General features: G+C 39.8%; 1 protein-coding gene across 1 annotated transcript; it reads right to left on the minus strand.

Annotated features, from left to right (window-relative positions):
- Window positions 1-3,090: 3,090 nt before the first annotated feature.
- LOC308104975 (rho GTPase-activating protein 11A-like) lies at window positions 3,091-11,348 on the minus strand (the record flags this gene model as incomplete). The annotated part of the gene is made up of 14 exons (XM_080455610.1): window positions 3,091-4,416; window positions 4,701-4,779; window positions 4,999-5,127; window positions 6,172-6,280; window positions 6,474-6,528; window positions 6,789-6,860; window positions 6,981-7,112; window positions 7,236-7,399; window positions 7,904-8,148; window positions 8,607-8,703; window positions 8,791-8,858; window positions 9,124-9,196; window positions 9,576-9,656; window positions 11,194-11,348. 13 exons carry the CDS (start codon window positions 11,346-11,348, stop codon window positions 4,744-4,746), a joined length of 1,416 nt encoding a protein of 471 aa, XP_080311736.1. The 3' UTR covers window positions 3,091-4,416; window positions 4,701-4,743.
- Between the last annotated feature and the right edge of the window lie 2,639 nt (window positions 11,349-13,987).

Raw genomic sequence — 13,987 nt, forward strand, 5'->3', positions numbered from 1 at the left:
TATGTTTTGTGTGGTTATTTGTCTTTTTTCTTTACTTGCACTCACAAAATAACCAGCTCCTCTCTTCTTGACCACCTATACTGGGAATCAAAACCTGGTCTGTGGTTGTATTTGAGTAATTTTTGTTCTCTTTTTTTTTTTTTGGTGTTGAAGAGAAGAACCCATGATCAGGGGCAGACACAAATAAACCCGGGAATTTAAATGACAGCAGCCCTCATATCTGTCCAGTTTGATATAAAAATGATAAAGTAGTTAGAGCATACGACCAAAGTGTGTCAAACAGCTGATAAGTGAGGCTATGAAATCAATTCAAGCAAAAGGAACCAGCATGACAGGACCAGTCCTCTAAGTGTGTTTTGCACTCCGTAGAGCACTGCAGACTTATGGAATAAACTATATTTAGATGACACATTTTATTATCAACAAGAAATATGGTAAAGCTGGCTAGGGTCTGTTTATTTATCATTTTAGCTTATTCTTATCTCTCTACTCTTGCCTGTGTGTATCCTGTGTTTCATGCTTACTGCTGTTGCTGCTACATCACCTGCAATTTCCCACAGGGATCAATAATACATTTATATACGTTTATCTGTCTGTCTGTCTCTGGGTGAAATGGTCGTGTGCACTGGGAAAAGGTAGGGAATGGAATGGATGGGTGTCAGGCTGAACTCTGTATCTCCTCTGCTCTCTGTGGAACAGTCTATCTTTAGGTTTCTGACATCTTGTAATGTGTTTCCTCCATGCAAGTTTTCCTCTCTGTTGTTCTCCCTCCGTGCTAGCTTCCTCTCCTCCTCCTCCTAGTTTGCTGAACTTAACATGCTAACATCACACAACTTAACTTATCCAACGACAGCAAAATATTCTAAGTTTTGGGTCTGAGAGTCTCTCCTTGGTGCTAAAGAGTCAGAGAGCGGCCAGTGGAATTATGCCCCCCTCAGTCCTGGATTAAATGGTCAAAGGACTCCTCTGATGGAGAATACGTTCTTTCATCATGTCAGCCTCAACTGAAGTGGACCCAAACCATGCAAGACTGTATCCGTCTCAAACCCAGTGGTGGAAAAAGTACTCAAATTCTTTACTTAAGTAAAAGTACCAATACTGCAATATAGAAATACTCTGTTACAAGTAAAAGTCCAGAATTCAAAATTTGCTTCAGTAAAAGTACAGAAGTATTGGCATCAAAATGTACCAAAAGTTAAAGTACTAAAATATTTGAAAAATAGCAGATCTACAAGCTCACAACGTGTCGCGATGTGACGCGTTGTGAGCTTGTAGATCTGCTATTTTCAAATAGCCTAGTTGTAAAATAGGGCTAAAGTGGTTAATGTATCTTTCATAAGGTAATTTGAAAAGTAACTAGTCACTAAAGTTTTCAAATAATTGTAGTGGAGTGAAAGTACAATATTTGCCTCTGAGATGTAGTGGAGTAGAAGTAAAAGTATTGCAAATTGGAAATACTCAAGTAAAGTACAAATACCTCAACATTGTTGAGGGCAAAGCAATCAGGCCTGTGCCGTTCTCTTGGTGTATGCCACACACCTTGTGGAGAATATGGCTCATCTGGCCAATAACTTTTTTTCCAACATCTTTGTAGATAAGTACCTATGATGGTTGCACCCCTGAACTCTTAAACACGCATTTGTCTTTGTTATGGGAGGGGTTTGTGCAATGCAACCCTACTATAACATCCCTCTCTATGTAGTTGTCGACGGTCTGTTCCTGCTGACACAATCTAATCACGCCCTGCATTGATATTCTCTGTCGCCTGAGGAAGAGTTGCTCTTCTGTTTTTCCTTACATTTCACACTACATCACAATCTTTGAATGTGCATTTTTGACTACAATCGCTGATGTTTTTCCCATCTGGAAATGCAGATGTCACTTTAGTCGCTGTTCCTATTGAAACACCAGCTAGCTGAGCATAAAATGGAATAAAATGTATAATAAAATCTATACACTTCACCCACCCGTGTTTGAAATAAACTCCACATCCCACTGAAGAGCCAACTCCATCACAGAACAAAGCACAGAGTACTGTGAGTTATCTCCGTTATAAATAAATGCAGTCTGTGCTCTAAGAAGAGCATTTAATAATCATATTTGAAGATTTTAAAATTGCATTGTTGTGAGTCACGATACAAAGACTTCCTATGGAAGGGATTAGCATTTTTCTTTTCTTTGCCCTTTTTAACAAGTGTGATGTAGGCCTATGCAACAATGATGACTTTTGATGCATTACATTTGAAATGACCATGAATGCATTCAGCAAAAAATTCAAAGCTATTAAAAAGTAAGGCTACATTTTAGATCTTTGAGATATCAAAACATGGCGTTTATATTGGGGTTGTAAATTCCATTATGAAGGTTAGGTAACGAATGCAAACTGGATATGACTGATCTACAATACAATCCTTAACTTGTTCACCCCAGAAAATAGCAGATCGACAAGCTCACAACGTGTTGTGATCTGGTCGATCTGCTATTTTCAGCTAAATCCTTCCCCATAAGTGCAAGAACTTCTGGGAACTCAGATTATCCCCACAATACCAGAAAATACACTAGTATAGAGCCCTGAGGGGCTCCGGTCAACCATATGGGGTTTAAGTGGTTAAAGGTATATAGCACAAATATAGCACATGTGTGCCCTCTGCTGCTCATTAGAGGACATTACATATCTTAGAGAGTAATTTTCTACTGCTTTGTTATCCAATCACTTAAATCCTATGTACTTTGTTGACAGAAGTCCCCATTCAGCTATGATTATACTTACATTATATTTACTACATTATACCATTTAATTTCGATCGTTCCAAATGGGGGCACATCGGTCACCGTGTCATATTCTTCGACCATAGTTAATAATTGCACTACTTCTAACAGCACAGGGAAAATGTGCTATTTACCTTACATTGTGAATAAATTCACTACGACTCCAACATTTGAAAGAATTTAAGACATTTAATGAAAGAACAATATATAACGTTTTTTAAACTATATACACACACACTATACAGAAAGAATTGATTACAAATGGACTGATTCAAGACTGTACATTTCAAACAAATAATTGATTACTAATTGACTGATTCAAGACTGTACATTTCAAACAAATAATTGATTACAAATTGACTGATTCAAGACTGTACATTTGAGACAAATTGATTGATTCAAGACTGTACAATAGAAAATTAGACGATTCAAAAATGTATGATTCACATTTGGAGAGAGAAAAAATATTGAAACGATTATTGAAAATAAAATGATAATGATCATCCCAAGATCAAGCACTATGTTCTCCCCAATCATGGCTGTAGGTTACATGTTCATTGTTTCCACGGACCCCCGGGGCGTCGAAGTGGAGGTGTTTCGAAGTGGAAAAGCGCACCCATGCGCACGCACGTGCATCTCGGTATATGTGTGTATGTGTGATCAAAAGCTGGGGAAATTGTGTCAATGCTGGTCTGTGGCTCAAATGCCCTATAAATAATGGACCTAGATATGAAAAGGGTTGAAAACCAGTGCACTAGATACACAAACATTTTGGCCTTGTTCCATCTGCATCAAAAACAATAGCAATAGTGGTTAAACAAAGTTTACCTGCATCAACAGTTCAGTCCATCCATACATCAAATACCTGTAGCTGTAGTGGTGCTGACACTAGTATAACCTCTAACTGGGAACATTGGAACTAATGTCTTAGTTCCAATGTTGCAGTGGTTAAAAAAGGACCATGCCCTAGACTGGCTGTCTAACTTGCAGACAATGTATAAAGTAAATAAAGATAATTAAATGAATAAGATCAAAAGTATAATCAAGTATTAATCTTGCGTGTAGCATTTAAATCTCCAAAACCATCTTCTGAGCCCCAGGATGATCCCGAACCTCCAGAAATATTGATAAAGGTAATGCCCAGATCTCTCCTGTGACACCAGCATTGATGAAAAAAATTCAACTGGAATCACACAGTCTTTCCAGACCGACGTGTCAGTCTGGAGGTTCCTACAATTGTCAAGTGTCCGTAAACAGGGCAATCACCTGCCTTTTTGCCCGGATTGGCACTTTAAAGTCTCGTCTAGGCCAGAACCAACCAAGACAGGAACCAACCAAGACAGTGGTGGTGTACTGCTGCTGTTAGGTGGCTCTCTTGTCCTGCCCAAGGAGCTGCATGAGATCAACATGGAGGCACTGATATTGTCTCGTGAAGATCGGAGCCTGCAGGTGTCATTGTACTTTTTCGCACACTCCTTGTCGCCGATCTTTTGTCTTGATACTGCACCTGTGCGCCTGACGTCGAGGCACCAGGCTGAGGGAGGTCAGCTGCTCCAGCAACATGTCCAGCTCCTGCAGGCTTCGCTCACTCTTCCAACAGCCCAGGTCTGCTGACTGCTCTGCTCTCCAGCTTGCCACCTCTTTGTTCTAGAGGGAAGAGAAAACACATTTCAGGTCAGTTAAAAACAAAGGATCCCACAATAGGACTTTGATGTAGGGTTGCAACAGTTAATTAAACTACTGTAATTGATAAAAAAAAAAAAACTTTAAGAAAATAATTGATAATTGCAGCCCTTTGTTGACACTGGAGTGAATGTGGAAATGATCTTGATTCACACGGTCAAGATCATTTCATGTGAGGATCCTTGACATTAAAAGTTTGAGAACCACTGCTATAATTCCATCAAAGCCGTTTTAGTATGGATACTCACCCTTGGACTTGTTTCCCTTACGCAGGAAAGCCGGGCTGTAGTCCTAGTCTTCGGTGGTGCGGAAACTGCTGGTGCTCTCCTGAGTAGATTGAGAGATAACATTTTAGTTAGTCGTGTTCTTAAAAAGGGCCTCAACAGATGTTAAACAAGTGCAATATCATGTTAATTCTGTTTCAGTTAGTTCTTCAGAGGATGATCAGGTTCACTCAGAAGAAACAGGATTATTGGGTTTGTTGCTCATAAACAATTTTACACAACACAGCAGTATGATGCAAAAGAAAATGTCCCCAAGGGGTACCTGGTGGCTCTGACAGCAGCTCCACGTCTTGCGAATCACAAGGATAAACCTTGCAAGTCTCTTCATCCATCCAGGTCTCTCCTCTCCCTGTCCTACAGGCAGCTCTGGTGTCTCCTCACACTTTCCTATCTAAATAAAGGATAAAAATGCCAAAAATAAACCCCTAACAGCTCATGCAACCGAAGTAGTAAAGTTCAGTTCAAGACGTCCTTCTGGTGTTAAATGTATTACATTCTTTCAGTTTGAATGTTAAAACGTTGTAAATCATACAAAATTAGGATTGACACAGTATTTAAAAAAAAAAATGAAGTCCCACTAATGAAACGTCTCTGTTGGGTGCAAATACAGTACTGTATGTCATATGTCCAAAACTGTTACTTTTCAGGATTTTTTTTTTTTTAAATAGCAGATCTACAAGCTCGAAACGTGTTGTTATTTTTTAATTTGAATCCTGAAAAGTAACAGTTTTGGACACATGTGGTTTCTATCTGACAGACGATAGATATAGGATTAATGTTTGATTAATAAAATGTAACAACATATGGCATCGATTTGAATCAATTTGGTCATTAGTTTATCTGAAATTACATTACAGTCATTTAGCAGACGCTTTTATCCAAAGCGACTTACAATAAGTGTATTCAACATAGGTAGGGAACGAAAACTACTAATCACCAGAAGTCTTTAGTGCATTTTCTGCAAAAACAAGCAACCAAGAGTATACCTAGCGCTAAGGTAAAAGTGCAATATATCAGCTACCTATTTCCTTAAACAGATGAGACAAAATAGCTAAATCAAATGAGCATGAGCTAAAACAAATAAGTGTATCGAGACTAAACAAGATTGTTAAGACTAAACAAGATCCAATAAACAATACAACAATAGAAAACAAGCGTTCGTACAACTAGTTAACAACAAGTAGGTCAGGCAGAGAGGAAGGGTAGTGTTTCCTGAAGAGGTGAGTTTTCAGCCTGCGGCGAAATATGGGCAGTGACTCTGCTGTCCTAACATCAGTGGGAAGTTCATTCCACCACTGTGGGGCCAGAACAGAAAAGAGTCGTGACCGTGTGGATCGGCCAGAAGGACCCTTGAGTGACGAGGCAATCAGTCGCCCCGAGGTGGCAGACCGAAGTGGTCGGGAAATGTAAATGTTTTTCAGGCAACAACACTTACAACATATTTGCCTCTTGTCCCCAGGCCAACTCGTGAGCGTAGAGACCTGCGAGGTGCTTCTGTCTGGTTGACTTTGGAGTCTGGAAAAGCTAGTTGCTTTTCTTCCACGCTGAAAAATTAGATCAGATTAGTCAAATTAATGCAATAAATCAGATTACGTGTACGGTTAATTTATAAAAAATAAAAGACGTGTAGTGTATGATAACTTTCCCAATCATGGAGAGTCAGGATCATGTTGAAACACAAGAAAGGAAAGCTTTATAATATACAACATATATAATACTATGAAAATAAATACATACCTGTTGACCACTGCATGCCTGTAGCTCAGTAGTACAACGTCTGAGGGACCACAATCTGCAATTATTAAAGAGAGAAAAGCAACAAATTTCAAATACTGCCAAGGTTGGAGTTGGGCGTTGCAGAGGAAAAGTCAAATGTAAAAATCATTGTACCAACAGCATAATAGGATTTAAGGATCTTTGATCATATCTGCAAACTCATTCTGCACCAAGATAAGTTAGACAATGAGCAGATATTGAAGCACAGGAAGAGAATTTGCAAACAAGCTCATTAAAACATTTAAACCAGGTGAAGTGAAGACTTGGTATACCTACCATATGTGGCTGACTGGGGACTACATGTCTGTGTTCTGATGAGTTTGAAGATCAGACCACCACTAACCACATCTGAAATGCGAAACAAACAAAACCATTTATAATATCTTGACTTAAACCATTTAAAGATAGTTACATCTGCATTTAATACAATTAAATTTCATTCTCTGTCATATTAATAAGTAATCATACCTCCAAACCTGCGCCTACGTTTCCTCTTCATCCCCAAGCATTCCTTGGGTCCATCTTCAGGAGGTGACAGAGTGCTGGCCTCACTGGCCAACATGGATGGAACGTTCTCCATGACGAACTGTGGTAACGCACCTATCACAAAATACAAAAGTCATTGATTAGTTGATCGACAGGGGGGAGTATATAGGGTGTAAGTGGTTGTTGTCCAAATTAATGGCATAGATTAGAAATGAACTGTGACGTCTAGAGGCGTACCAAAGTCCTGAGCGTTGTCAATGAAGCAGTGGATGACTGCTCTCTGCAACGTAAGGCGTTTCTCTGTGCCGGCGTTCATCTTGGCAGTTCCCTCTCCAGATTGAAAGAAGTTAGGCGTGAAGACGACGGACAGGTTGCTGCTGTCCATCTTATTCTCTGCTCTCCTAGGGTAGGCACAAACAACAATCACAGAGTACAATTAGAATTGGAATCCATTCATTGGGAATTTGATTCATTGGGTGCATTGATTTCACATAGAAGAAAATATAAGCAAAATCTGAAAGAATAGTAAGATATAAAAAGGTAAATATGCATAAAGGCAACAGTGACAATTGGGTCAGACCAGGTGTGAGGGCAATGTTAACAGTACGGGATGTATATGGTCTATACAAGTCATGTAAGAATGAGTCCAGTTCCATATAAATTCATGTTTATTTGATCAAGTTTTGGCTGTCTGCCCTCCTTCTTCAAGATCAGAAAACAGTCTGTTCTTGAAGATCAGACGGATGAAACATTAGCAAATAAAGATTAAAATGCATATTATGGAGCTGGGATGTGTGGACATATTTTTCACAAGTTTAATATTCTTTTAATATAAGATTAAGCCATGTAAAATAATTCATTAATTAAAAAAGCTGGTGAACACTCTTTCATCAGTCTAATATTACCTCTGGGACACCTTCTGGAGGAAGTCGAAAAAGCAGCGGTTTCTGTGAGGCAGAGCGCAGGACAGCAGCAATGTGGCGGCGGTGCGTTCCTCCTCGTCGTTCAGCTGCTGGGCTTTCAGAAACGCTTCATGCAGCTCTGTGGGCAGAATGGGTTCTGGCAGCTGCCTGAAGAATTGCTTCACCAGGCCGGCCACGTCACAGGGAATAGCCGTGGACACACACTGCTCACCTGCATCCAGCTTGGCCTGAAGAAACAATGAAACATTGCGTTAGACTTAATTTATACACATGTGCATTGGATATAGGTCTGGGCAATTCATCAAAACCGATATTTAGAACGGTAACAGACTTAATCTGGCCAGTTTTTATGATTTAGTTTTTGATATCAATGAATCAACATGAAATAGTCTAACAGACTAAATCGATTTATCTGATTAACCACTCAAACCCTGTATTATACAGTATGTCGTTGTACAATGGTAGGAGATGCAAAAATAGTGAAAATAGCAGAGCTGGTAGATCTGCAAATGTCACTGTTTAAGACAATTATAGTTTGAAATAATCATGATATTGATTTAAAGTCATATCGCCCAGCTCTGATTGGATAGCATGTCATTTAGACATCTCCCAGGGTCAAGGTCGCAGGACAAACAGCAATACGAAAAGAACATCTACTACTAATACTAAAATCAACTAGACTCACCGTGAGTGCTTTCAGACGAACAATGGATCCTGCCTTCCTGAACAGACCCTCTGTATCTACGTGAAGCAGAAACATCTTACAGGCATCGACTAGAAACCTGAGGAAGCACACACATGAAATGAAATTAGCAAAAAAATACTTTTGAACAGAAACATTAACTGACATTATTTTTGGCTCCATTTACCTTGGTACACTACCGTGTTCAGTTTCAAACTGAGGTAGGCTCGCCAGCTGTACTCCAAAAACCTTCACCTGAGGAAACATACATTAAACAGCATTTTAGATTTCATAAGACAAATGACAAAATATGATAAATCAAGTTGATTGAATGTGCCTTTTAAGACTCAAGCACCAACATGTGATCTTTAATCTGGGATGGGATGAGTGAGTGTGCTTGGAGTTCTCAAGATTCAAGAGGTTTTATTCGTCACATGCTCATACAAGACTCAGTGAGAAAATGACACATTCAAGTAAATGACACTGCATGTTAGAAAGATTTGTTTATCCATAGACTCACCGTGTTGGTAGATGGTGTCTTTGGTTCCGTTGAACCCCTTTTTGATGTTAATGCCGTACTTGGCTCGAAGCTGCTGCACCGCCATCAACCGCTGCAGGCTGTTGATATTGATGTTTTTATTAACAAAAATGCATATAGATGACCATATATTATTTGTACATACAGTATCTGTCAAAAGCAGTGGTTGTCAAACTTTTTTCATTTCAAGGAGCCTCAGTTTGGTGACCATGATTTGGCCACGATAACGCTGAGTATGTACAAATGGAACCAAATGGACCCGTAAGGGTACGGTACATTATGTTACCATTTACGGTTACAAACGTTACCATTTGTTACAGATCTGTCAAGGTCCCGCTGGAACTCCCTCAATGACCCCTGGGGGTCCCTAGACCCCACTTTGAGAACCACTGGTCAAAAGGATAAAACCCCAAAGAGCTGGAGAGTTTATTTACCTGTCATCTACATCCTTCAAATCCTTCTTCAGGCCCATGGAGCCCTCAGGACACTGGTCAACACAACAAGACGGCATGGTCCTAGATAGATATGAGAGAGAGGGGGAACAATAAACATGTAGTTCAAACAAGATTACAAAAAATAGTGGTGGAAAAGGTACTCACATTTTTTACTTCAGTAAATGTATCATTACTGCAATGTAGAAGTACTTTGTTAAAAGTAAAAGTCCAGAATTAAACATTTACTTGAGTAACAGTATTAGTATCGAAATGTACTCAAAGTACCAAAAGTAGAAAGTACTCATTATGCAGAATGTCTCATTTTAAGTTTTCAAATATTTTGAAAATGCTACCCCCAAGCCCCAAATGTTAACTGTCTCTACGCGGTAGTAGTTTAATGTAATAATCCATATCTTTCAATAAAGAAGTGTTTTAATGCCGTCTGTGGCCGAACGCCATTTTTTCACCCTCGTTTACTTCCTCTTTACATTTAGTGTAATTCCGGGTTTCACCGAATGCGCCCTGTCACTACCCGTCACCACAGCCCATTGGGAACTTCCGACAGAATCGGCCACAGACGACATTAAAACACTTCTTTATTGAAAGATATGGATTATTACATTAAACTACTACCGCGTAGAGACAGTTAACATTTGGGGCTTGGGGGTAAGCACCTTTTATTTTCAATTTGTACACGTTTGGATTGTCTGCGGGGCATAGTGCAGAAAGTCTATGTCTCCATGGGGCGTGAACCCTACAACTCTCGTAGATTGAAAACGTCAGAATCATAAATACGTCTACGAGCTAGAGAGAAACCATCTTGAACTGCTAGTACAACGTCTGTGCAAAAAAAAAGAACAGTTCTACAAGCTAAGCCCATGATAAGGTTCTTTAGCTTGTAGATCTGTTCCTTTTCACATGATTTGAAGGACAACATTCCGTTGTTACATTCAATTGATTCAAATAAAAACAAGCTAATGAGACGTTTTAAATGGATTAGGGGGAAATGTCATTTTTCACAGGCAAAGAACGTTTTGTAACGTTTTCTTTTTGTATCAACAACACTTTAAACTAGCTTCTTTTGGGCTTCTAAAGACCGACGTCATATTAAAATGACATTTCCCCCTAATCTGTAAAGAACGTGTTGTAACGTTTTTTTTTTTGTGTTTTTTTTTTAATCACCACAACCTAACGTCTATAACAAGGTACTTCTAAAGCATGATGACAACCGTAGCTTCTAAAGATGTTAGCTCAAGCTATAGATTTGAAATGGAACTCATTTCAACCTAGCTAACCTCGGATCAACACGGTCATCGGTCATATTCTAATATAATATATGACAGTCTTGTATCAATAAGGCTAAAACCTAGAGCGGCCGGATGGCAACTGTAAGGTTCCCAGTTCAATCCCCCAGAATTAGTGTCGAAGTGTCATTGAGCAAGACGCTAAACCCCTAATTGCTCCCGATGAGCAGGTTGGTGCCTTGCATGGTTTCCTCCACCATCAGTGTATGAATGTGTGTAAAAGGGTGACATTTGTTGACAATAATCTTGTAAATTTCAAGCTCCAGTCTTATTTTGAAGTCCATTACTAGACGTGCAATCTAACACGTACTAACCTCGTCGATAAAATCTTCCAAGACAGAAAACGGATGTAGAAGTTGGGATACCCCTCCTTGGTTTGGATTTTGAGGAAGGCTTGACGTAGGCACTTAAACTCTTTCAAACATTTGACCATGTCCCGGACCTTCATGGCGTTGTGGATGGTCTCCATGTTATTCTCGAGCTCCGCAAACCTGATGTGATTAAATAAGGTAGTTTGACTCAAAAAGAGCTGAAGCTAGAAAGGACTCAGAGATGCTACACCTACAGTCATTCTAAACAAGAACAATGTAAATGTAGGGCTAAACTTTGACCTTGCAAACTACAATACACCTGCTCCACTGGGGCTCATGAAATGAAAAATGTTGGGATCTACTTTGATATACTGTAAACAGTAACACTTACCTTCTATCTTTGGCCCTCTTTGTGCCCTCTTCTTTCTGTCCACCATCAGCCCATTGTTCATCCCATTGTATATCGTCAGCGCTTGAATCAAAAGATGAGTCCGATTGATGGCGCCAAAAGGCACCGCCACTTAAGACACATCATACGGATCCATAAATCCAGTGGATTTGACAGGCATTCTGAATTCTGCAGAGAAGGAAAGAAAACAATATTTTTCGGTGGTCATTGGTCACTTCTCTGGTGATGGTAAGTAATGGAACTGTAATGCAGCCGTTTACTGAAGGTTCCTGCTTTAAATGTGGAGAACATCCGACTCTAAACTGTCAATTTGTTCAACTAATTTCAGCTCAAAATGATTAGCATTTTATATGCCTACAATATATTATGATGGACTTGACCTATTGAATTGAGGCCAACCATATGTCTCAAGTAACTTGAGACAAGACTAAATGCAAATGCTTGCCAATGATCAAATAATAACGTTGGATTCTATTTCTAATTCTCAGGTGGGTGCAAAACTCCTGCTGTGTCAACCTGTCTCCTTTACTATTTTTTACACCACTGTTTAAAATTCCATGACAGACAGCTCCGGTCCATAAAGCGATATAGCCAGGATAGGCGGCTGTAGTTATGAAAAAAAAGCACCTCACCCAAAACAAATTGCAACAAAACGTCTTTCAGCTGTTTCTTGCAGTATTAGGTGTCCTTAATAACATACTAAAAGTTTACCAAAGTTTGAGCACTGGAAAGGTGTTATTTTCAAGATGGCGTCCAAGATGGCCAAAAAAATCTTTAAAATAACTCCTCTCTATAAGAGAATGGGCATAGGGAGGAGTCGAGGAGGAGCCTAGCTACCAGTGACGTATTTCGGCGGCCATCTTATTTAGGGTCGTATCAACAACATTGACAGCTACTCACAACGTCTCCTGAACACACAGTCTGTGTAAAGTCTACAACACATACACACACAATGCGTGACAGAGACATACCATACAGAGAGAAGCTGAACGCGGATGCAAAGGCACGCTACCTGGAAAAAATGTCATTACATCTGTGCCCCAGAATAGATCATGTAATGACAGTGTGCCCAGTCAGAGTCACAATCATTCATTTCATAGACTGGTTCACCTGAACCGAAAATAAAATATAGTCATCTTGAGTACTGATTATTTATATATTATTGATATTATTAGCGAAGTATTATTATTATTATTATACTGTTCGTTTATTAATCATTGAGCTAGTAAGTGAACTGAACGGAACTGTGTTGCCAGATTTTGCGAGAGAAATAAGCAACCAGGTCTATGAAAACAAGCCCAAAAGAAGTGGCTTAGTGACATCAGCTACTTGAAAATAGCCGATCTACAAGCTCACGTGAGCTTGTACATAGGCTATTTAAAATAAACTCTTGCAATAAAATAAATACTTTTTTTTTTTTTTTAAACATTCTAACACCACAAATGCTCCCTGGCACAGAACATTTTCATGAAAATATTTGAAGACCACTGGTTTAAATAAAAATAAAAAAATTGGAAGCAAGCCTAAATAAGCAAGAACACTTTATAAATAAGCCACACAAAAAAAACGCAACCCGCAACTACCAATTTTACAAGCAACTTTACAGAAAAAGCCAGAAAAAGTTCTGCCCAAAGTCGCTTATAATAAGCCGACATGGCAACGCTGATTCTCATCCACACTCGGTCTCATCAACACAACATGTTTATATTTTTTATTGTGTGCTGTCATGCTTGTTTGAGCACAGGTAGAGAGCCTAAATGTGTTTGTCTCATTGTATTTAAGATATTCGATATAAATTCTTTTTTTTTTAAATGCCAGATTTAGCTAATACGGCCGTAAACGTCCCATTCAAACTGCTAGCTTAGCCACTAGCCACTTAGCCGGTGCTCTGCTCTCTGCGACTCAGCACAACAGATGTGTTTGGTGATTGTTGTCGGCCAGCCGAGCGCGTCCTCCTCTCGGACTGGGTCGCAGCACCGCGTAGTCAGCTCTTGGTGAAACAGCTGGCTCTCCCGCGCGTCCTCGACGTTGCTTGTCCGACTCGGAACCGAAATCCCTCCCATCCTCGTGGGGGTTGGTTTGGCGTCGAGTTGGGCAGGCATGATGACGTTTCGCCTCTCCCACGACGAGCCTCCGTCGACACTGGACCCCACGACGTTGAGCTAGCCTAGCCACTCCTCACGTGAAAGGCTACTCCGATAACAACACCAATCTCCGTACTTTTCTCGTCGCATGGGCTGGCTGTTAAATAACTGTCTGTACCGATATCTAAAGCTCAACCTAACTTCAGATCTTCCCCTTGGTCCAGGGACGTACACACGTATGATTGATGTAAACCACTCGACAACAACAACACTAACACCAATACTGCCTTTTGGTAATTTATTA

Source organism: Gymnoscopelus braueri (genome assembly GCF_963280865.1).
Source record: "Gymnoscopelus braueri genome assembly, chromosome: 17".
Taxonomy (NCBI): Eukaryota; Metazoa; Chordata; class Actinopteri; order Myctophiformes; family Myctophidae; genus Gymnoscopelus; species Gymnoscopelus braueri.